At 26.5% G+C, this 23014-nt stretch overlaps 1 protein-coding gene across 14 annotated transcripts in view; it reads left to right on the forward strand.

The window, feature by feature from the left end:
• Positions 1 to 22317, forward strand: part of Osi24 (Protein) — a 35438-nt gene extending 13121 nt beyond the window's left edge. For 7 of the 14 annotated variants that reach the window (XM_088192251.1, XM_088192250.1, XM_088192247.1 and 4 more), the window contains exons 2-7: positions 12569 to 13244; positions 16596 to 16766; positions 16832 to 17030; positions 17645 to 17720; positions 17794 to 18002; positions 21944 to 22317. In XM_088192251.1, the coding sequence (XP_088048377.1) occupies positions 12614 to 13244; positions 16596 to 16766; positions 16832 to 17030; positions 17645 to 17720; positions 17794 to 18002; positions 21944 to 22154 (1497 nt within the window). In that variant the 5' untranslated portion in view covers positions 12569 to 12613 and the 3' untranslated portion in view covers positions 22155 to 22317. The remainder of the gene's footprint in view (positions 1 to 12568; positions 13245 to 16595; positions 16767 to 16831; positions 17031 to 17644; positions 17721 to 17793; positions 18003 to 21943) is intronic. The other 7 variants (XM_088192258.1, XM_088192255.1, XM_088192254.1 and 4 more) reach the window with 1 other exon arrangement.
• The last annotated feature ends 697 nt before the right edge of the window (positions 22318 to 23014 follow it).

Below are 23014 nucleotides of genomic sequence, written 5' to 3' on the forward strand. Positions count from 1 at the left end.
ACGTAAAACTCAAAATTTAACAATTGAGAAATGTGTACTTTTACCATTTTCTTCGCGAAACTATTATAAAAAAAGTGTTTGTGTACTGTGAAAAGTACAAGAGTTTTATGTAAATAAATTTTAATTAATTTAGAAGTAACCAGAAGACGACAGGAAATGGAGTTATACAATTTATACTTAATACCATAGATTTGTACATCGTAGATAAAATGTAAAAACAGATTTGATCATTGAATTTTAACCAAATTAATTAAGTTAATTTTCATGATACGCTGAACTATGGATTTATTCAGACTGTTTCGCTTTATACTGAGCTAGAGTATAAACCGGATATCCCGTCGGCTTAATTAAAATGGAAAAATGGAGTAGTGGTTGAACTGTGCATTGATAATTTTTGCACTAGTTTGCAGATCGGTCAGTTACGCAAAAATAAGTGCATATCAAATATTGAGTCGCTATGTCAATTTTATGTTTAACTAGTTTATTAAACAGATCATTTGACTTATCAAAATAATTTGAAATATGGATGTTAAGCGATAAGAGTTTAATGTTGGTTTAACTTTGAGAGTAAAAGCTAAATTTGCGTTTAAAATAATTATACAAGTCATGTTATTTATATATATATTCATATGAAGTAGCATACCATAAGTAAACATTATACTCTTTCATATTTACTTGTATTGTAGATATATCAAAGTGAATATTTAATAAATGTATATTTTTATTTTTTGATTGATTTATTGTATTTTTAGAACACATTTTAATGTATTTTTTAACGTTATACTTATATATAAAAGTGTAGCCATTTCGTATTTAAAATAGCACATTTATAATGAAATACTTTTTTCTATATTTGTCCCTTTTTTATATTAGTAATGTTTTATTATTACGATATAGAACTAAATCTATCATATAATCAAGACTAATAGCCTGACACAAAAAATGAGTCAATAAAAATGTCAAGCTTATTCGAATAATACATTAAGCTGACACAGCAATTTATCTTACGGTTTCGTAAACATCTGATACGGATTAGTATAATCTATTTATAAATATACAAATTATTATTTATTAGATATTAAATAAATTACTCATTTAAGGTTTCATATTTTTCATTAAAACGTATTTAATACAAGGTACTACGTAAAGTATTTTAATTTTATCACCGTTTGTGTATATGACTTTCTTGTTGTTTGAAAGGAATTTCATTTTAATATCAACCGAAAAATTATTTTGCAGCTTTCCAAAAACGTTTTTGTTTAGAAAGGGTCGTGGGTAGGTAGTGTGTACATAAAGTTGATATGAAAGCATTTGAATACGTGCGCTCTATGCTTTACTGTATATTTTTTTAATCATAGAAATAGGGTCTTTATTAACATATTATTTACATATTTACATATGCTAAGTATCAAAATATCAATATACTATTATATCGCTTGTGTGGCATGCATTTATTATATAAAGCAGCATATTAAAGTAAAGAATATTTATTTTAATAATGTGTTTTTAATATTAACTCCTCGTTTACAGTTTTTCTAGTTTAATTATTTATTTTATAATACACTTTAAATATTATTTTATATAAGCTAAAAATATTTTTTATAAGCTAAAAATAAAATTTAATTTTTATTTATATGTTAAGCTATGTTCACAAAGCATCTTTGTGATTGTAGTAATATGTTAATTATCATAATACACAATAAATATTTTTTATATAAAAAAAAAACTTTTTCAATAAAATTATTTTATATTAAATAATAAATAAAATAATCAAATTATTTCGTATTCTATAGGTTTAAAGTTTTTAGCCAAAACTTCAAACCTCGACAATAAAAGTTAATTTTTTAACTTAAGATTCTAGATCATCTTTGGTCTGTTTTCATATAAATGCTGTGGCAACATTACAACAATATGTTAGTATTAATTAGATTTCTTAATATATAATTAAAAGGATTAAGTTTTATTTTAATGTATTTTGAAAACTATTGAATTAAAAAAAATAAACTCATGTAATATATTTAGAAGCGTATGTAAAAACTCACATTTGACTAAATAACTTATTCTAAAAAATGTATTTCATTTAATACAATGGTAAATAATAAAGCTGTTCGAGAAGATTTTTTGCTTAGTAATGCAAAGTCTAATTTATTATTAATTATACTTAAAAAATATTATAAAATTTTAAAGCTTTTCTGTTTCAAAGTCGTTTACAATACGGAACATAATATTACAATGTATACTTCTAAATTTTGTCTCCGGTCATTGCTTTGTGATATTCTTAACTCTTTATAACAATATTTAAATATCAAAATATTACTCTGATTGAACAACTTAATGAATTTTTGTGATTACAAAGCGATTTTTATTTATATATGTTTAACTTTTATGCTTCAATGTTGAAATATTTTTGTATGACCAACCTTACTTTTGCTACTTCCGTTTCGGGTACAGTCAATGTCGTGAAAGTAAGTGCGTGTTTGGGGTCCGTGAGTGACTAATGCACGCCTTCAATAAAAGTGTATGACAAAAAGTGAATTCACTGTTTGTGTGTGTTAGTTGGGTTAAAACGTTGGAGCTCGAGTTTTCATAAGTGAAATTGTTGCGTGTTTAACGTTGCCGGGCACGTTTCAGCGTCGGACAATGGACCGTAAAATACTTTTAGTTTCTAATGAAATCGTTAAAATTGTAAACGGCGATGTTGGAACGACAGTTTAATATTTGTTTTTTTTTCCGAACAGCGATTTAACACTCTTTACTTCTAGATTCATTGTCGACATTAAAATTGTGAACGGTTATCTTGTTACAAATTAGCCCTTAATGAAGTGTATTATTATCATAAACCAAAAAAATGTGTAAGTATGACAATATCATTTTAATAGTTTCTTATCAGTTAATTATATTAATCAACAATATCAATATTTTGGTAAAGACACAATATTTGTGTTACAATTATTATACTGTTGATACATCTATGCTATTAAATAAATAATATTTTTAAATTAAATTGTAACATGTATTATACATATATCAATGACTATGTATAGTATATAACATTAGTCGTATAAATCAACAAAAAATATAACAAGATAAAGTAGTTACGCGTCACATGTATAATTGGTATATAATTATAACTTGGTTTTTCTCTGATGATTTAATTTAAGCGTCAAAATAGTTTTCGGGTTTTTAACCCTGAGGCATGTGACTTCGCAGTCATTAAGACGCAAACTAGTGTGAATTTCATTAGATTATATTAGATATTGCGACAGACTATGAGGGGCTAGATCGTTATTCTCCGAGCGATGGTGGAGAAGCTGGCGCAGGGATGATGTCCGTGGAAGATTATTAGAGTTATGGTTTGTGTGGCAGCGACAGTATAGCGGAGATTGATTTCTCTCTGCTACGATGCTTGTATGGTGGAGTCTCTATCAGGATGTGGGTCTGCCGGAGTCTGCCAAGTGACTGCCGTTATGTAATTAGGACTACAAAGCATGCTCACTAATCATAAACATGCAGCGATCATCCACCCAAGTGCTGCGTTTGCTTCTTAGAACAACGAAATGAGTATACGTCTTCAGAAAGTGACATTTAATATTGTTTTTATTTTATTAATTTATTTAGCTTAATAGCTATTTTTACATCAAACAAATTTTAGCTAAACATACATATAATAAATAGCATTCACAGAAAATAAAAAATACCTAATATTATAATTTATCTCCTAATGCAAATAATTTAGTTCCTGGTATTTCCCAAGGGTGATGAATATCTCCGAAGTGAATTGCGTAATGGAAATATTGTGGCCTTAAAGTGCTATCTGTCTTTCGGTGATATATTGTTTCCCGTGACCGTTTCATAACAAATAAATTTTCATTGAATGCACTGGAAAATTCTTGCATATTATTTATGAGAGAACCATTTAGTTCTAGTCCTAACGAGAGCCTTTGTGTAATCGCACTATTGTTGAATAATCACTTTTGGTCACATAATTATGCGAGTTTTAAGAATAAGGTCCTTTACAAACGAGTGCTTTGTGTGGTCCCCAGAGTATTTCACCCTTTAGGGGGTTTATTAAGAGCCCTTATGCTCTTCCCGTTAATGATATACTTACGGCAATTATAAATTCAAGTTTTATTATGTATGTTTTATTTTTTTCCTGATATGTATTATTTTTTATTTTTGCGTATTGTATTAATACTATGTAACCTGTTGAATGAAATAAATAAATAATATTTAAAGTCACAAATTCTTCGCCAATAATATTACAATTATATGTTAAAAAAATAAATCCAATACGTATAATGCATGTATTTAATATTCAATATTTGTTTTGATCGCAATGTTTGGTGTTAGTCAGAAGATTCAATTAGTTTTAAGTGACAATTTCCTAAAACTATTAAATGTGAAGCATATCAGCAACTGAAAGTATACCCCTACAATTTCAGCTAGCCAAAATCAATCACTCTGAAATGTATAGTGGGTCAGGAACTTTGCTACCTACGACATGAAATTTAGTTTTAACTTTAAATTGTAATTACTAGTTTAAAAGTTTATGTTGGATTTTGACCTTTGGCTTACCGTGCTTGCCAAAGTTTTAGTAACTTTTATTGTCTACTCACTTTATCATTCACAATTTAAAACATTAAAATTTATTAAAAATCTGATAATTAGATCTATACTTCTTAAGTTATGACAATGTATGTATGTGTTTATTGTGCGCGGAATTCAAAGCTTAATTAGTATTTATAGGTTATCCTACTTAAAATAGAGTAAACATATATAACTCTAAGTACATGTTTATATTATAATTATTCACGGTGAACGAGCAGTTTTGCGTCGGGTAAGCTTTGTTTGTTTAAACAGTAAACTGACCGTGAACTTTAAATTGGCTTTGTACCTAAACGCAAAACGTGCACTTAAAAAAATTTTTCATCCGTATAACCAGTCAATAATAATTTGCGTATAAAAAACAACCACGATCTAAATGTTAATTTGATTGAGCTGAGTTATCACGTCTTTTGTGGCTTGCGGTGGAGATTAATTTGAGTCTGTCGGAACGAACCATCTGTGTGGTTCAGATCGTTATGGGGATGAGGAAGTGCTTCGGAAAAAATATAATATAGTCGGTAATATATCGAATAAAGTTCGTATATACTAGTCGTTATGTCTAGATTCAATATCAACCATGTCCAATAATTATAGTTTCTTTACAATGTATGTAGATACACAAGTATGTAAAAAAAAAATACACATACACATACAAATAAGTATTGAATAAAATTATCTTTTGGAAGCAGTTGTGAAGTTATACGTTAGCTTAAATGCAACTTGTCAGAAAAAAAAGTATTTATATCTAATTCGGATCAATAAAATCAACCAATTAGAGGCTAGCGTTTATTTGCGTAGTCGACAATTATTTTACTTGGGCTTTAAATTATTGTGTAACCGTTTATTATCTAGACTCATTTCTGTTTTTGATAGTTCACTAAAAGTATTAGGGAAATAATATATCTAATATCTAACATAGACATGTAAAAAATAAAAATAAAAATTATATTTGTTTTAAAATGATGACATCCTTTTTCTCCAATCAACTAGAAACTTAGGACGTCACCCACTACAGTTAACCTTTAAACAATTAACATAAAATTATTGTATGTTTAATTAAGTTATATTGTAGTCTAATATTATCTGATTAAAGGTTAATTGGTAGTACTTTTGTTAGTGGTCATGATGATGCATATGCTAATTTATTATATTGATTAGTACATATTTTCACGCTTAAGTTTAAGTTTAGTTACGTATAACAATGCCTTTTAGCAGATTACTTGCCAGTATACTGGAGTGAGTTTTAATTAATTTAAATATTGTTATAACATTGCCTTTGACAGTATGTTCGAGTGAGATTTAATCTGTTCAAATGTGGTTCACCTACCTTTTTTTAATTTTTTTACACAACTTAATATACAATTAAGTAATCGTATATATAATTGTTTAGCACAAAGACACGAGCATCTGTCATCAACCTGAGGAATTTATTTTAGAATCTCTCAAGAATGTTGATATTAAATATGAAGGTCACACCCTAAATCTAAGCTCAAAAATCTGGTTTTATAGAGGTATATATTATAATTTTGTTTTCCAATAATAAGCCTGAATTTATTTATGTGAGCCAGTACAGCCTGCGAAATTGAAGTACCAGATGTATTTTTGGATTCATTTAGCTGCTTCTCGACAGTGATTTGTTGCATGTTTATTCAGATTTTGATATGGTTTGCTAGTTCTATGTCATTTGGATGTACATGTTTATGTAGAATGACGGCTTCATTATGCAAAGTGCTCAGCAATACGCCTTCTGTACAAAAGTTTTTAGCAAACTTAAATATGACTGAATTGTCTCAAAATACCAGTGAAGTATTGTACTTGTTGTAGTAATGTGTTAAATTAAACTATTATATATAAAGAGCATCACGGCTCATTTACGAAATTAGCCCAGTTATGTTGTCAGATTTATAATAAATATATAAATTTATGTTTAATATTTAATCTTGTAAACATCGAATTTATTGAAAGTAAACGTTAGCTGGGAAACGGTTTATTTCTATATATAACAATATATTTTCATGTCTTTTTTCACGTAAACATTCTGTATAATCATAAAAAACACGTTTTTAAGAAGTATTTATTTTTGCACCTGTATTTTCCACACAGGATTTCTCGCTAAATATTTTAAAATAAAATAAGTAGGGTGAAACATTAATAGATTTAAAAGAGATTTTATTGATGTATAATATTATATATATTCTAAGAATTTTTTTAGGATTATTACTTTGCGAGAATTGGGCAATTTTTTTTTCCATGAAAATAATAAACGGCTTATAAGGTTATTATAAATATTATCTTAGATTGCATATTTGTTATTTTTAAACCTTTTTTTATTACCTAATTTTAAGGATCAGCATAGTTAAAAATTATTAAATTTCTCCATTGCTCACATATTTATTGTTATATATTGGCGACTATATCATTTTATTAGATTTTATAAGAAGATTATTTTATAAAATACAAAATATTAAATTTACTTAAGTTTTTGAGGTCAAGGATAAATAAACTTTCATTATAACTAGTGTAAATGGCTGATTAATGACCTAAAAGACATGAATCATATAAATCAAAGTGTTCTTAAATTTATATCGTGCTCGCGAGATCGGAATTAGTGATAATTATGTTATTTTAATTCTGATAGATCACCACATATTAGGTTTACTTAGATTTAGGGATTGAAATAATACCGGTATTATCAAGAAAAAAATCAATATCTGTAATACCGGTATTGACGTTATTTTTTTTATTAATTGGTAATAAAAATATAATATCCATTCATTCAAAGTTGAACTTATGGTTCATTGATAAGTTTATGCTGTAATATATTGTTGAATGTTGAAACATTTTGGAAAAAAGACTCTTTGGTAGACAATAAACAAGCAAGTCAAATTGAGGTTGGAATTGCCCACAATTATTCTGTTATCCTTATTAGTCTGTTAATGCATATTTCGTATTCCAAGCAATAAGAAGCTATTAAACAATTTTCCTTACATTTAGGTGCTTCTAAAAATACTTTGTATGATGATCCATTATTGTGTTGCTTACAAGTAGTAAGAAAAATAAAAAGGACAAATGTGTACAAAAACATTTTGTTCCATTTTTCCACTTTCATTCATTAACTATATTGTCGGAAAAAATATTTATGAAAATATGGTTGCCAAATATTTTTTTTTGAAACATTCTAGAAAATCATTTTATTTGATTGACAGCTTCTGTATTTAATCATTTTTTTAAGCCAGAGCACCACTCGCTTTTTGATAAGTAACGATTTTCAGAAATAACTTTATAAGAAAAGATTAAGTATAAAATTTTATATCTGTTTGCCTAAAATGCGACTTATATTTTTCTTAAAACAGATTAATGTGATTAATTTATAATATCTTTTTATAAAAATTGCGCATTTAATATTTATTTTAGATTATCAAAATAATTTTAGAATCGTGGTTTTTGTAGTTCTAAACTATAGATATATCGTTTATAGAAAATAAAATGTGCGGATTTAAAAATAAAATTCTAAATTACCGGTATTTTATTCACAATACCGGTAGTAACGAAGATCAGTTGTTGCCCCAATATCGGTATTACCGTTATTGCAATCCTCACGTAGATTTTTCTAATATCACGGAGGAGTATCGTTATAGTCAATTAAAGTCGAGCTAAGGTAAATATATTACTCATTTAAAACCCTTCTAAAAAGCTACTTAAGCTCATAGTCAATATCTTATATGTATTCAGTAAAAATTAAAAATATCTTCTAAAAGTTTATAAATGAGTAACAATATATATAGATGTAATATTTCTAGAAGCTGTATTCGTTAATAATGATTTTTCGCAATAGTTGAGATGTGAAAAACAAAGCTCAAGTTAGATACGAAGATTCACCATACCACTTCGATTTATTTAATTATAAAATTTAACGGTATATGTTAATTAAGAAAATAATAATTCTCAAACTAAATTTTTATTTATTAATTTAATACACACATTTCTAATTCTAAAAGATTAGTATCATATTTGTTTTATTTTTCTAAAAGTTTTGTTTTTCATAGTAATGATGTTTTCACATTCTCTTTTGATAATATAATACTATAATATACTCTTATAATGGACTAGTTAATTTATTTTTTATAATATATTAAGGACTAGTTAGTTTATTTTTGCAAAAAAGTTTGAACAGAATTTAGACAGAATTTGACTCGTACTTATTTTTGTTATTATAATATTTGAGGTGGTCATGAAAGATGATCATTATCATAAAATTACAATTAATCATACATATTGCTGCTGTTATTTTACTCCTTAAATCATGAACACAAAGCATAGTACACTTCGGTTTTAAATGATTCTCAATAGCTATTGATAATTTACATACATATATAAGTCTAAAGTAATTTTTAAATAGAAAATCTATAATCGATTTCTATATTTTTAATATCGCTTTTTTAATATAGTAAAAAATATTTTATCTATTAACGGGATTCTTATAATTTAAAAATAATTTTATTAGCAATTAAAAATGTCGAATCTAAGCCATACATTTTTTTACGATTTAATGGCAATACGATAACATCAGTTTATAATTCACTGCATATATAAGGTATTTAATTGCTTTGGAAATTTCGCGTACGTCAATTTCTCAATATGACATAATTCCATTATTAAAGCGTAACAATACTTTTAAGCTAATAAAAAATGTTAAAATAAATTGTGTATATATATACACAAAAGATGGTCATCGTGTGAGTGATATACGTCGATTTCTTGGAATGCGACCTCATTTTTGAGGCTTTCACCGTATAATAATTGGGAACCATTTTGGGTCGTGCATGCTTAAATTGTAAACGAAAATCTTTCCATATATACAAACACACGATATTATATAAAAATATAAAACATGGTTCAAAAACCGTCTTGCGCTAGACTACGGTTCATGACCATATAACTACTATTACATGTCACAGTGGCTTCGATAATAACTACTCTTTCCGACTGTTTCCACGTTTGTTTCGAGCGTTCACCGGTAATTCTAGTTCAATCGACCGAGACATCTTTTGATACTGTTTCTTTTTTTTACTCAAATGTTTACGTATTTAATGAGGACAAAAACCGGTTACATTTTATACAGTCAGCCGGTTAATTATGTATACAGACAGCGCACATATTCACAGAATTGTGACAGGCGTTCCGTACAGTAGTTGCAATCGAAACAAGGTATTTTATAAATAAATTTATATAATAATAATGGCAATTAAAATAATATCAAGCGAAATTATTTTATAGCAAAACGCTAATAAAAAAATAATATAGCTTTTTTTTTTGCATATTTTCACTTTTCTATTAAAAAACTTTTCAGTAAAATATTCATTTCTTTCTTATCATTTATGAAATTCAAGCTAAAATGTTTCTTTTAAACTAAAACTAAAGATTAGGAAAAAAAATATAAAGCATTTTTTTTCTTCGTTACATGCAAATATTACTTTACTAAAAAGATTAATTTGTAAAGCATAAACTAATCTTCTGATCGAATAAAATATACTTATATTAAATAAAGAATACACCGAGGGGTTATTAATTACTTTTACTATGACAGAGGCCAATCTGCGGCCCTTAGGCCAGATCCGGCCCTTGACCTAAAATATCTAACACACATTCCTCAGATGATATATCAATACGACCGCCTTTGCTTTAAATGAAATGAGATTTTCACCACTATTGTTTTTTACAAAAAGTAAGATTTCAGTGTGAATAAAATATTCAAAAATATTGCGTAGCGTTTCTGAATATGCTAAGAGTGCAAATCTTTAAAAATAATGTCAGCTATTTAAGCTGCGCGTGCAAACAAACTTAGGTATTTTATTTTAGTGAAAATCGTTTTTAAGTAAATGCCAGTTTATGTGCAAAAAAATTATTCAATAAGACTACAGTTTAAAAAAAAACTCTTGACAATTAATTCGAAAAAGTGATTTTTTATAAGATTGACAGAAGTTTTGTGTTTTTAAATTTTCATTTTAATAATAAATTTTAACAATTCCTCGACTATTCGTGTAAGTAAAAAAACGCATAAGTTCAACATTATATAAAATCGAACACTTTTTTTATATTATATAGCTACTAAAAATCATAAGTTTCCACATACAAAAATGTAAAATAAGTAATTATTTATTCAAATAATGACTTTGAAAATCGTACGTATATTTAAAAGCTGAAATACACATATCAATGGTTTCCTATCAGCTAAATATATCTAAATTAACACGTAATTCATTGTTTTTTCTTCTCTTGTATTTTTATTATTTTAATATAACTAATAACAAAGTTTTTAACAGAAAAATTAAAAAAAGTTTTATATAAAAAATCTTAGATACAAAAATTTAATTTTAAACATTACTATTAATTTTTACCAGCCTTATAAATTCTATACTCTAATATAATAATATTTTTTTAAACGTATCCTTGATCAGTAGGTTGAAAAATAGATGTTTTATTCAGAGCAAGGAACATTATTTAAATGTTTTAATTATTCACATGGAAGATGATCTAATGCAATAAAATATTAAATGGTAGGTTCCTACAAATTCAAAATTTTTTTTTCATAAAACGATGACGACATTAATTAAAAAAATCTGTGATCATCCATGCACTCCATTTGATTTACATTTAAATGGTAGAAATGTCTTCGAAAATGTGTTAATCTATCTTAAGATAATTCTAGTTAGGATATGTAATACTGATCCGGCTTTTTTCCCTCTGATTTTCATCTAATGCTTTGCTATCGTATTAGATATTCTACATACTACTTTATAAAACAAAACGCAGCAAATATTTTTTTAGATTACATAAGTACGAATTTAAGTTAGTCAACTCTATATTGTACATTAAAACAATATACTATTTATAGATCTGGCCGACTAGTACTAACGTTAAATATCATTGGCGACGCTGTAAGGTTGCAAACCCCTGACGTAAACAATTAATCCATGCTGTATTCTGTTTTTCTCTGAATCGCTATTTGATACGTGCTATCAAGATCATATTTGCACAACGTTGTTAGGATGGGTATTATTAATTCTAATTAAAACGACGATTCTTAGAACAACAATGGTGCCAAAAATCTGTGTATAATCTGTGAATGCGCCATTTTCATTATTTTAATATCTTAATTAATATATAAATATATTTTTATAATATATAACACTTTATGAGATGCTCTTAGAATAAACATAACCAATCAGTAAATAGTGTAACATCTGAAAACTGTTCAACCTTGCTCTGGCGGTCGAGAGCGGGTTTCTCGGGTGAACCGTGTGAATTAGAACGCGCATCTCAGTTCGCGCACGAATTTGATTGATAAATATATACAAACAGTACATTTGACAATCTCATTCCCAAAATTAAAATATGTAAATGTCTCGTAAATTTATTGCGAGCTTTATGTATCCGAACAGTACAAAATACAATATTAAATTTTTTTTTGCAATTCTTGGTAAATATCATATATAAAATCTTAACTTGACTTGAATTTTCACGTTTATATTAATGACACACTTTTGTGAATGAATCACACATTCATGACATACATACTTTATAAAAATATTATATTACCATATCCTGAGCTACTCAAGACGCAGAGGATCAATTTATTTTACTTATCTCATAGTGAGACTCTTCATATTGCTTCGTGACACACTTTACGTAGACAATGAATCGGTTTATTCATTTAAGTGAAGTGAGATTATAAAACATGATTATAAGTATTATACATATATAAATTCAATGATTATATAAAGTGATCTACTCCACATTTGCAATAATCCGTTATTGTGGCTTTGCGTCTGACAGAATGATAGATGGAATTGGACAGAATGTCATTATCGTAGTGCATGTAGCAGACATTTGGGGCACATGTGTTAATTACTATATATTAAGAGTACAGACACATTGTTATAATAAAACATTTTTGTTTCAGATATTGAACAACATCATCGTATAATTGGAGCGTAATAAAACGAAAATGGGTAGATTAAATATAGTAAAGTGTTGTGTAACGGAGAGACATTTGAGCAGATTTGTGATAGTGATATTAATGGTTTTAATACCTCAGTTGACTTTTAGCAATTGTTACTCGCAAGTGAGGCGAAGTGGCAGCGTAGGCAATATAGAATTGATTAAAAAGACTGAGAACGTGTTGCCGATGGTGAAGCCTACGAATGTGTTTTTTCCGAGTAGTGAAATTAAGTTTGTTAGTAAAGATAATTTTAGCGAAGCAAGAATTCCCGAACCGAGGATAGACGATAACAAAAGGGATTCAATTTCATTCGAAATTTCCGACGCCATCGATCTAGTTAGGGACGATGTGGTGCCAAGTCCCAAAACGAGCGAAAAGCTCAACAAGCTTGAAAGAGAGTTGATGAATTACGTCGACAAGGCGTTCAGCAAGGACAATTACGTACTTTTCGAAGGCGTCAAAATTGAGCCAGTGACATCGATGGTGAAAAGAAACGTCAACATGAGCAAAAATGGATCGCCGAGAAGCTTCGACGGAAGTTTCGATGGCGCTATAATTGGGAAGTTCAAAGATTACGCAGAAAATCACGTGCTAAGCGTGAATCTACCGCAAACTGCGAGGTTCTTCGGCTTTAAATGTAAGTACACCATACACATACGCGTATATGTATTTTAGACTCTCAAACTTTAATAAGATCCATTGTTTAGTTGTGACAAAGGAAATAGTGGCTTGGGGGTGTCAGTTGTACTCGGGGTGAAAAGTAAAACTGCAACGTATGTTATATGATATTTCGTATTTTTATATATAGCACATTTGAGTGGCTTAGAAAATAAAAGTTAGATGGAAAACGTGTGAAGAATTATTTTTATATTTCCATAAAATATAAATAAAATAGCACGAAGTTATTGTTGTGTTATTTTTTTATGTTATATAATACGATCGATTCTCGGAAAGTTTATGTACAAAATCTTAAAAATATTTTATTTTAGGATTGACCCTTATTTATTGTTTACCATAGTCACCTTGAGCTTGAGCACGAGTTTCTTAATTTAAACGTCATATAAGTCATGTGCCTGCTCTATTCTTAGTCCCCAATATGGGCGATGCCAGAATTAGCCTTTTTTTAATTGTTTAAATAAGTTCGAATAGCCTTTCATTAATTTATTTATAATTAGCTCACTTTTTATGTGTCAATCGATTTAACTATTTCAAAACGTCACTATGTTAAATAGTAACACTAATATTTTTTATAAATAGTACAACAAAGCATTGCTTTAATTATGTAAAATATACTAAATGGCTTAAAAACAGACTAAATTATATTTCATGAACTGTGTGTTAATACTATATAAAAAATATGAATTTAGTGCGTTTATTTTAATCTACATAATATATAAAGTTACATAATACAAATTAATATTCATTGTAATTTGTGTAACAAATATTTTTTATTACTTTTTCTTAAATAATGAAATTCACTGTTGCCTCAAAAAATACTTTAATTTTGTTAAAATTGCATTTTTATTATCACTTTTTTAATAACTTTAAAGCTTAATATGCATTTTAAATGAATTTTTTTTTTATTATATGAGAGTGCTATAGAATATTTGTAAAATTAAATAGGTGGGGTGTAATATATGAAAAATATGCTTGATAAATACTTAATAGAGCAAGCCAAAAAACTATCTTCCAAAAATAAATAAAATTAAAGATTAATATATCATATATATATATATATATAAAAAAAAATTTCAATGTACATTATTTAAAATCTGAAACTCAAAAATTAACCTTGAATTACATTTATTATCAATAAACAAATTTTTATATTAAACAGTTATAAAAAGCAAAAAATTACAATTAATGAATTTAGGAGATTTTTGTATAAAAACGATAATAATATATTAAAAAAATATATTTTAATGTTAATTTTAATATTGAAAATTCCTAATATAATTAACACACCTCTCGGTCAATTTTTTAATTTCAGTAGCATAAAATTTTGAAGGCTTTGATCCAAAATATTTTTTTACCCCCATTACATTGTTCAAAATAAATGTTGGTCGGAAAAAGCAAGATCTGGAGAATAAGGCGGAAAAAATAAAACTTTAAAGACGCATAATGTCATGTTGTTCAATTTTTGTTAACAAGCACAATATACTACTTTGTGCAAACGATCTAGCAAAGTGTTTACAGTAAATTTGGGCTTCGAGGTAGATTTTGCTACTTGACCATTGGATAACCACTGTCTTCTACGACGATTGTTGTTGAACCACAACCATTTCTCATGTTTGAAAACAAGCAAGCAGCTTTAAGATACAGATTCTTTGCTCATCTGGTATGGAACATTTACATTTTGTCTCATAATCATATTTATGTGTTTATGCACTGTTAAATCGTACTTGTTTAGTTTATCGACCAGTTGATATATAGTTTGCAGAGGATTTTGCATCCATGACATAATCGACTATCGTTGCTGATCTCCCAAATTGTATAAATACAGCTAGAATTTCATAAATGTTTTTAGTGGCCGTCATAGCCAATTTTAAAAAAAAATTATCTTCATCGTTATAATCATCGTAAATTTCAATACCCAATTTTTTTTAGAAAAATCACAATGTTCACCAATATAAATATAACATAAAGCGAACTCGGGTATAAATAGCCAAAACCCGACTGACTGTTAAAATTCAATTAAAAAATCCATTTATTTCTGGATTACCTAACGTGTATTATTAACTTTTTTTTTGTAGCAGTAATAGCTTAGGTATTAAATAGGCATATTTATTATTTATTTCTCTAACGGGTCTTACTAAATTTATTTTTATATCGTCGAAGCCTCAAGAACGTTAATATAAAATATTTTCTATAAATATATTTATATGAATTATTATAACATATTTAAAATTAACTTTCATTTTATGTTTTAGTAGGATTTTACTAATATAAAAATAATAAAGTATATATTTATATATTTTATAAAACCAGTTTCGCTTAAAATTAACTACATCCGAATAGTAAATTTACATATTGTTAAAATACCAAAGTTTAAACATCAAGATTTACTGTAATCGATAAATTTCACAATTTTTCAAGTTCATTCCACTTCCCAGAGTGCCTTATTGATAGACGTAATAAATTAGATGTTGCTGTATTGGCTTTGAATCGCAAAGCATTAATACTTGCATGTCAGATTACATATTAATTATACACCTTTTAACATTTCAATGGAAATTATAAATTATTTGATTCGTATTTAATTAAATATTGCTGCTTTTTCCATCAATGACATATTTTTATTAATAACGTTACATTAACACTTAATAAAAATTGCTTGATATAAAATTTGTATATTAAAAATAAATTATATAAGTATATACTGGTGATGGATAATTATTATGCAATAGTAATTTTTTTATTATTGAACATCAATATTATTGTTTGTATTATTAATATTAAATATATGAATATTTTATTTATATTGCGGAATTTTTAATTAATTACTTTGTAATGAAATTTTGTAAAGAAAACCTTAATATTATTTTGCCAAGGATAGCTTTGCAGTAAATTAAATAAAAAAAACTTATATCATAAAAACAATAAAGAAAACCTGTTGTGTGAAATTTGCATTTTCTCATATGTAGCACCTAACAATTAGAGAAGTTGAAAGCTTTGCAGATCAAGGTCTTCTAATAATTGAGTTCGCCTACGCTGAATGTTTTGACGCCAATGAAACCATTGTTCATTCGAAGGCATTTGAGTATCGTAACTCATTTTTATTTAATGTTATATTTATTAACAAACCATAAAAACGGCTAACAAGAAGGGATTTCTACGCTTTATGCTTGGTTGCTTAAATTCACGTACCACGTAGATCTAGTAGTTATTATATTGTAGAACACCGTAGTTTAACACATTTGTGCATGTAAATAAATTCGCATTCATCCATCGCACTGCACCAACGCAATTTCTTTTGGTTTTAATTTAGTTCCTCAAGGAAAATCGTCATTTCTCACCGGGTTTGGCCTCGGATTTCTAGCTTTTGGACTCAAAAAGTTGCTGCTGCCGATTTTCCTCGGAGCGCAAGTAGTCAAGAGCATCTTAATTGCCATGTTTTTGCCGAGCATCTTAGGAAGCATAGGAAAAATCGTCGGAAAAGGTAAGCATATTTTGACTCGAAAATAACTTTTCCTAAACCTAATTGTATTTTAAATTTCATTTCAGGACTCTCTCAATTCTCTGGCTCATCGATAAATCTGTCCCCGCAGGGACATATGGAAGACGTGGACTATAAAGACAACATGGGGTACAATGCAGATCAGGAGTCGTCCTATATGTATCCGAATCCAGATAATATAGGAACGCTTCCGGCAAACACTTTGTATGGAAATGTAGACGATCAAGTAAACGGTGCCATGTCTAGGTTATTATTTGCATATACTATTTAAAAAGCTCAGGCAAATTTATACAAAGAAATTTTTAGAAATATGTGGTTGACTTGAATATAATTTTTTTGGATCTTCCTGTATTAGTATGCTTTATACGCATATTGCCGGATGTGTAAAAGTTTGAATATATGGTGTGTGGTTAAAAAGTTAAAGGGTTTTCATGTTTGAGTAGAATTTATTTGCTCATTATATTTGAAACTGTGCCTAACGTATAAAAGAGTTTGAGATAATATTTTATGTCTATAATAAACTAAAAGTTCGTTTATCAGCTCACAAGAATATAAAAAGTATTTGTAATATAGATTTATATGACGCAATAAAATGAGCAGATGGATCAACTTGGTTTCCAATATAAATTCAGTTAAAAGCAAATATCTGAACAACCGTTTTTAACTCAACTGGGAAATTCATTAATTTGGTATTGACAGTTAAAATGGCAGAAGAGACATTTAGTAAAAAATATTTACACATTGGATAGAATGCTAATTTGAATTCGTTTCTAAAATACACAGCTTAAATTAAATAAACATGATAGGTGAAAAGATTAGCCAAAAGATATATTTTTATCTTAAATGTATTTTTATTCCAGATTCGGTCCGGGTGGTTCCAGAGTAACGTACGTAAACGATTTTTATAGAACCAATAAAAAACAAGACGATTTTAAGGTACAGTTTATTATCTGATAATACTTTAAGGTGTTTAATTAACAACTTAATTATTATCTTAATTGAATTTCAGGTATTCAAGAACATACCAGCTTCGTCGATACTGTTATCAAATTACGATCCGTTCTACAGTCCTTTGCTATCTCGGCTCGATTCCGTATTCCAGAGGCTGGGACTTAACGATGGTTCTGAAAAATGTCGGGAGAAATTAGTATGCTTAATGTACGCTTCACCAGCAAAGTACGCTCCCTATAGCAATTTGGTCTCGGCACAACTTAGCAGGTAATGGTTGTTCCGACGTACAGAGGGGTTAAAAAATATATGCGTATTTCATTTTTCATATTTTCTTATTAGTTATATGTTAGACGTATACTTTTTGTGCTATTTTTCTAAAAATACTTTTTAATTAAAAAAATCTTTTAAATATTGAAGTTTAAAAACATCGTTTAGAAAATATTTCCTAAGAATTTTATTTTTAGTTTAACTTTGAAAAATCGTTAAACAATGAGTTACAATGTTTTCAACAACTGCTTTCAACACCCTAAACATCACTTTTTCCTGTTCTAAATTAATATGCATTATTTGCTAGTGTTGAAACACAATATAAAATATGATTTATTTACACGATATAAAACTTTTTAATTTTTTTTTTGTCTGAAATTGTTTAATATATAATTAAAAAAATAATCCTTTATCAAAATCCATTTCAAATTTAAAATAATTACGATAGATCCAAAAATAAAATTTATGTTACCAATTGTTTCAGTAATGGAGGTATTTTAAATATTGTTGTTACACCAAATTTAGTAAATGTTCACCATATGTATAAACTGTATTTACGAGACAGTACTAGCAATGATTGTGTTATCTTGGTTTGAACATTGAATATTTTTGGAAGACAAAAACATTTTTTACTAGCAAATAATTTTAGAACATTAGAATTATTATGTAGTCTAAAACTGGCGACTAAAAACTTTTCGATAACAATATATTTAATCGCAATAAGTATAATAAATTAAAATAGCAATAAGTAAATATCGTGTTTAAATGTAAAAGTTATTTAAAGAAAATATATACTTCTTACTACTATTTAAAATTTTGACTTAACATTTATTATTTTTGGAAAAATTTTTTTTACGAAATAACTTTTTACATACATTAAGGACGTTAACTTAAAAAAATATTGTGTTGATAAATAGATGTATTTTAGAGTTTTAAAATAACATTTTAATTTTATTAAAATAACATTTTATGACTTTTTATTATATTTTTAAATAATGAAAAATAAGCGGCGTTATTTTTAAAACCAATTTTTTCAAACACAATAAATCTCATGTAAAATCGAATTCTATGATTAAATAATTTCCGTTTTTAAAATACGGTCGCTCATACATCATCACATTTAGTGTATTTTTTAGCTTTTTTTTAAGGGATGTCTATAAACAAAAACACCCTTATACATTTAATAAATCCTTAGGTATTTAATTAAATTTTCCGGTATAAAAAGCAGCGGGTAAATGACAACTTAAAATTAATTTTCCGGAAAACTCGGATGCTAAAAAACGCTCTATATATATTTTATATTATTTTCTATATAAATGTGAGATTTATTATCATTTATTTCTAATAAAAAATGATTTTTAATGTATCACCTTATATAATTTTTAAGTAACTTCTTGTTGTCTGGTACTTGAACAAGTTTTATTCTCGTAAATTTAAAGTATTTTCTGATCATCTTTTCAGAAATTGGGTCAAAGAAGATGTTAATAAAAATATTTGCTTGCTTAAGATAGCAAATAACCAAAAAGTTTAACCATTCGAAAGTTATGAGATTAGTTGAAGGGTTTAATTTATAATTTATGGTATTGGAAAATATTTTTCTTTATAAAGAAAAGTAGTGTATACATATATCGTTTATAACTTACATGCTTTTAAACCAGAATACCGATTTTTTAATAATAGTAGGGGTAAATAGTAATAATTTATATTTTTAATAATTTCATAGCACTCAAATATCATTTATATGGTTAATGAATTAAGTACTTGATACCTATATACATATGTTGTATATATTATGATTTTAAATATTAGGTATTATTTATTTCGTCCTAATATTTTTTTTAAATTTGTATGCATGCTTATAGCATTTGTATATTTTTTTCTACAATTTATTAAAAATGTATGTGATAAGTAGATAACAAGTAGTTGTATAACGTGCATCTACATATATTGAAATATATATTTACTTTATTGTTATTGATTATTTTCATTAGGTACATTATTCTGGAAAATAAAATATGCCATAAAAATAGCTTTAAAATATTTTTGAAGCGGGGTTCTATGTATTGAATAATATTTTCTATGTATTGAAGAAAATTTCTAATTATTGATAGTATTAAATATATTTTAGTTAATTCTAAAATAAATGGTTTTAAATAGTTATGCTGTAATATTTTTGGTCTATTTTTAGGTATTAAAAAATAATGAAGATTTAGTGTCGTATTACAATTTTATGTCTAAATTTTGTATGTATAAAATATCAGAATTCAACGATTGTAACATAAAAAATTAAAAGGTAGTTAACAATAAACAAATGTTGGAATTTAATCCATCTGTTCATTTTATTGCGTCATATAAATTAAACATTGGCAATATATTAACTTAATCCTTTTTTTACATAACGTAATTTTTTGCAACTAAAATTTTTTAAATAGAAAGATAACAGATCTGGGGTACACCATACCCCTGTTCATGAAGAGAGCATTTTTTTACCTTTCGTCGGCTAAGGATTATTATATTTTACTTAACCATAATATATGTTGTTATATTTAAGTAAAATAAAACATTTTTTTCTGTACTAAAAAAACTTTAATTTTAAAAAGAAAAGCAATAGCAAAACAATTTTTATCTGCTTCAATATTGAACATATTTAAGTAAAATCAAATTTTTAGACATTTCTAAACTACAAACTTTAAAGTATATTCATTAGCTTCAATGTAATATAATTAGATATTAATCTATTCTGTACATTATTAAAATCAAAATTTTAGTTGACTGCATCTCTCAGCTTCTAAGAATCATTTATTGTGTCAATGCTAAAATTTTCGTTGTGCATTAAAATTAATTAATTCCAATAATAATTTATTAATTGTAAAACTGTTTGTAAAGATTTTTCTGCCTTTAATAATGTGTATTATAATGTGAGTTAAAAAATAATTTAACATTCAAGTCACTTAATTATTTTATTTATATCAGTAAATTAGAGTAATTAATTATAAATAAATAAAAAGCAAAATAAGTACTCGGTTATATTATCAGGGAGATTTAGTATAATTTTTATCTTTATAATATTACGAAAGATTAAAAACAATTGCTTATACAAATAATAACAAGGATGTAAACTTTTATTTGTAGATCAAATAAATTTTAATTCTCAGTTTTTAATACACAAGTGGATGATAAATATTTTTTATGAATCACAAACAATTTAAAGCTTAATTTGAAGCAATTATATTTATAAATATTTTTATTAAATACGAAATATTCAAAATTAAAATCAAATAAAAACTCTCATTTTGCTGCTTAACTTTCAAAATGTCTCTTTTGCATTTTCAAGTAATTGTCATTTTTTTGCACCGAGCTAGCTTTTTTTTAATATATATAAGAAAATAAAATCATCATGTTATAATAACTTTATTATTACATTTATACATACTAGATGTATGTATATTATAAAAAATATTAGCTGAGATTTACTGTATATTCAGTGATTTAACATATTATATAAGGTATTTATAAAATATTTTTTATGTTCATTGCTAAGCCACTCATTCCTAAAATTATTTAACACCTTAAGGCTTGCATTTTTATTTTGAAGCCTCTGAAAAGTACAGTAGGATCTATAAATATTAATTTTTCTTTATTTACAATTAATTTGAAATATGGACCAGCTTTAAGAATAATACTTTTATTACTTTTATACTGAGTAAAAAAAAAGTAAGCGTATTCTGCGATTAATTAAAAATACAAGTAAGAACAAATATATGAAAAAAATTGTATTTTTAAAACAACAATAATAAATTTCCAGAACAAAGACCTTGAATATTGTTCTATATATTTATATTTTCTCTTGATATATTGTATTTTCAATGGTCTTTTATTACAAATATACTATTTAGCGGTTTTCGAGATATTTTTTAAGCATTGCTTATTGAATTCAACAGGGAGCTGAACGAGCTTCGAAAGCCTACATCGGACAATCCGGAAATTATGAGATTCTTCCGATACATGCAAGCGGCGAGGGAGGGTCAAGAGGGTGTCGATTGTGTTCGATCTCACCCCTACTGTCCCAGCGTCACGGCTGAGGGTGGCAGCGAAGCTATGATAACCACTTACAACGACATCAACAAATTGGTCTCGGCTAGAAAAATTTAGTCATGTTTATATATCGTTTTTTGTTGTGTATATAGCTTAGAACAAAGAATGAAGCTTTTAGAAACCAATGGGAAAAAGTTACACAAGTCTTATATATTTATGTTTACATCATATATAAAGATAGTAAAATTATTAAAACAATTTATATTTTACAGTTAAGAAATATTTTAAAATTAAAAAAGAGATCTTAATATCATATTATTTAATAGTAAAAAATAAGATGATGATTTTATTTTATTTTCAATTATCAACTCAATGAAATAAGCATACAGAAAATAAATTCCACCTTGAAACTATTATTTTATTTGCTCAATTTATAAATTTGTAAATGTTGATACTCGTAAGTAGATAACATAACAGTTAAACTATTTAATAATATTTGATTATATATTTTAGTGAATGGTGTGTAAACATATTTTATTGGTTTTATGGATGTAATATATTTTTATAAGTAAGCGTTATATTGAATTATTAATAAGAAGGGATATTTATATTTATTTATTATTATAATTTTTTTCTCTTAGATATAAAATGTATATTCTACAATTAAAATCATATTTATTAAAAATTGTACATTGTGAAATTGTAAATATTTATATTGTTTTTAAATGTGCCGTATTTTTTAATTTGTAAATTCTTTGTTTATATCTAATTATTTTCAATGGTATATGGTACTCAAATGGGTCACTCAATTATGAGATGAAATATCACATTATTTATTTAATAATAAAAACTACTTAGTATATAAACGCTCAATAATATTACTATTTATTCTTTTATGTATTGTATTTATTTTTGTACATTTACACATTTTTATAAAAAAATGATGTATATTTTGTGGTGTAAAAATGTTTATCAAA

This window comes from Plectrocnemia conspersa, unplaced genomic scaffold (assembly GCF_051122295.1).
Source record: "Plectrocnemia conspersa isolate PC_06_02 unplaced genomic scaffold, ASM5112229v1 ptg000009l, whole genome shotgun sequence".
Lineage (NCBI taxonomy): Eukaryota > Metazoa > Arthropoda > Insecta > Trichoptera > Polycentropodidae > Plectrocnemia > Plectrocnemia conspersa.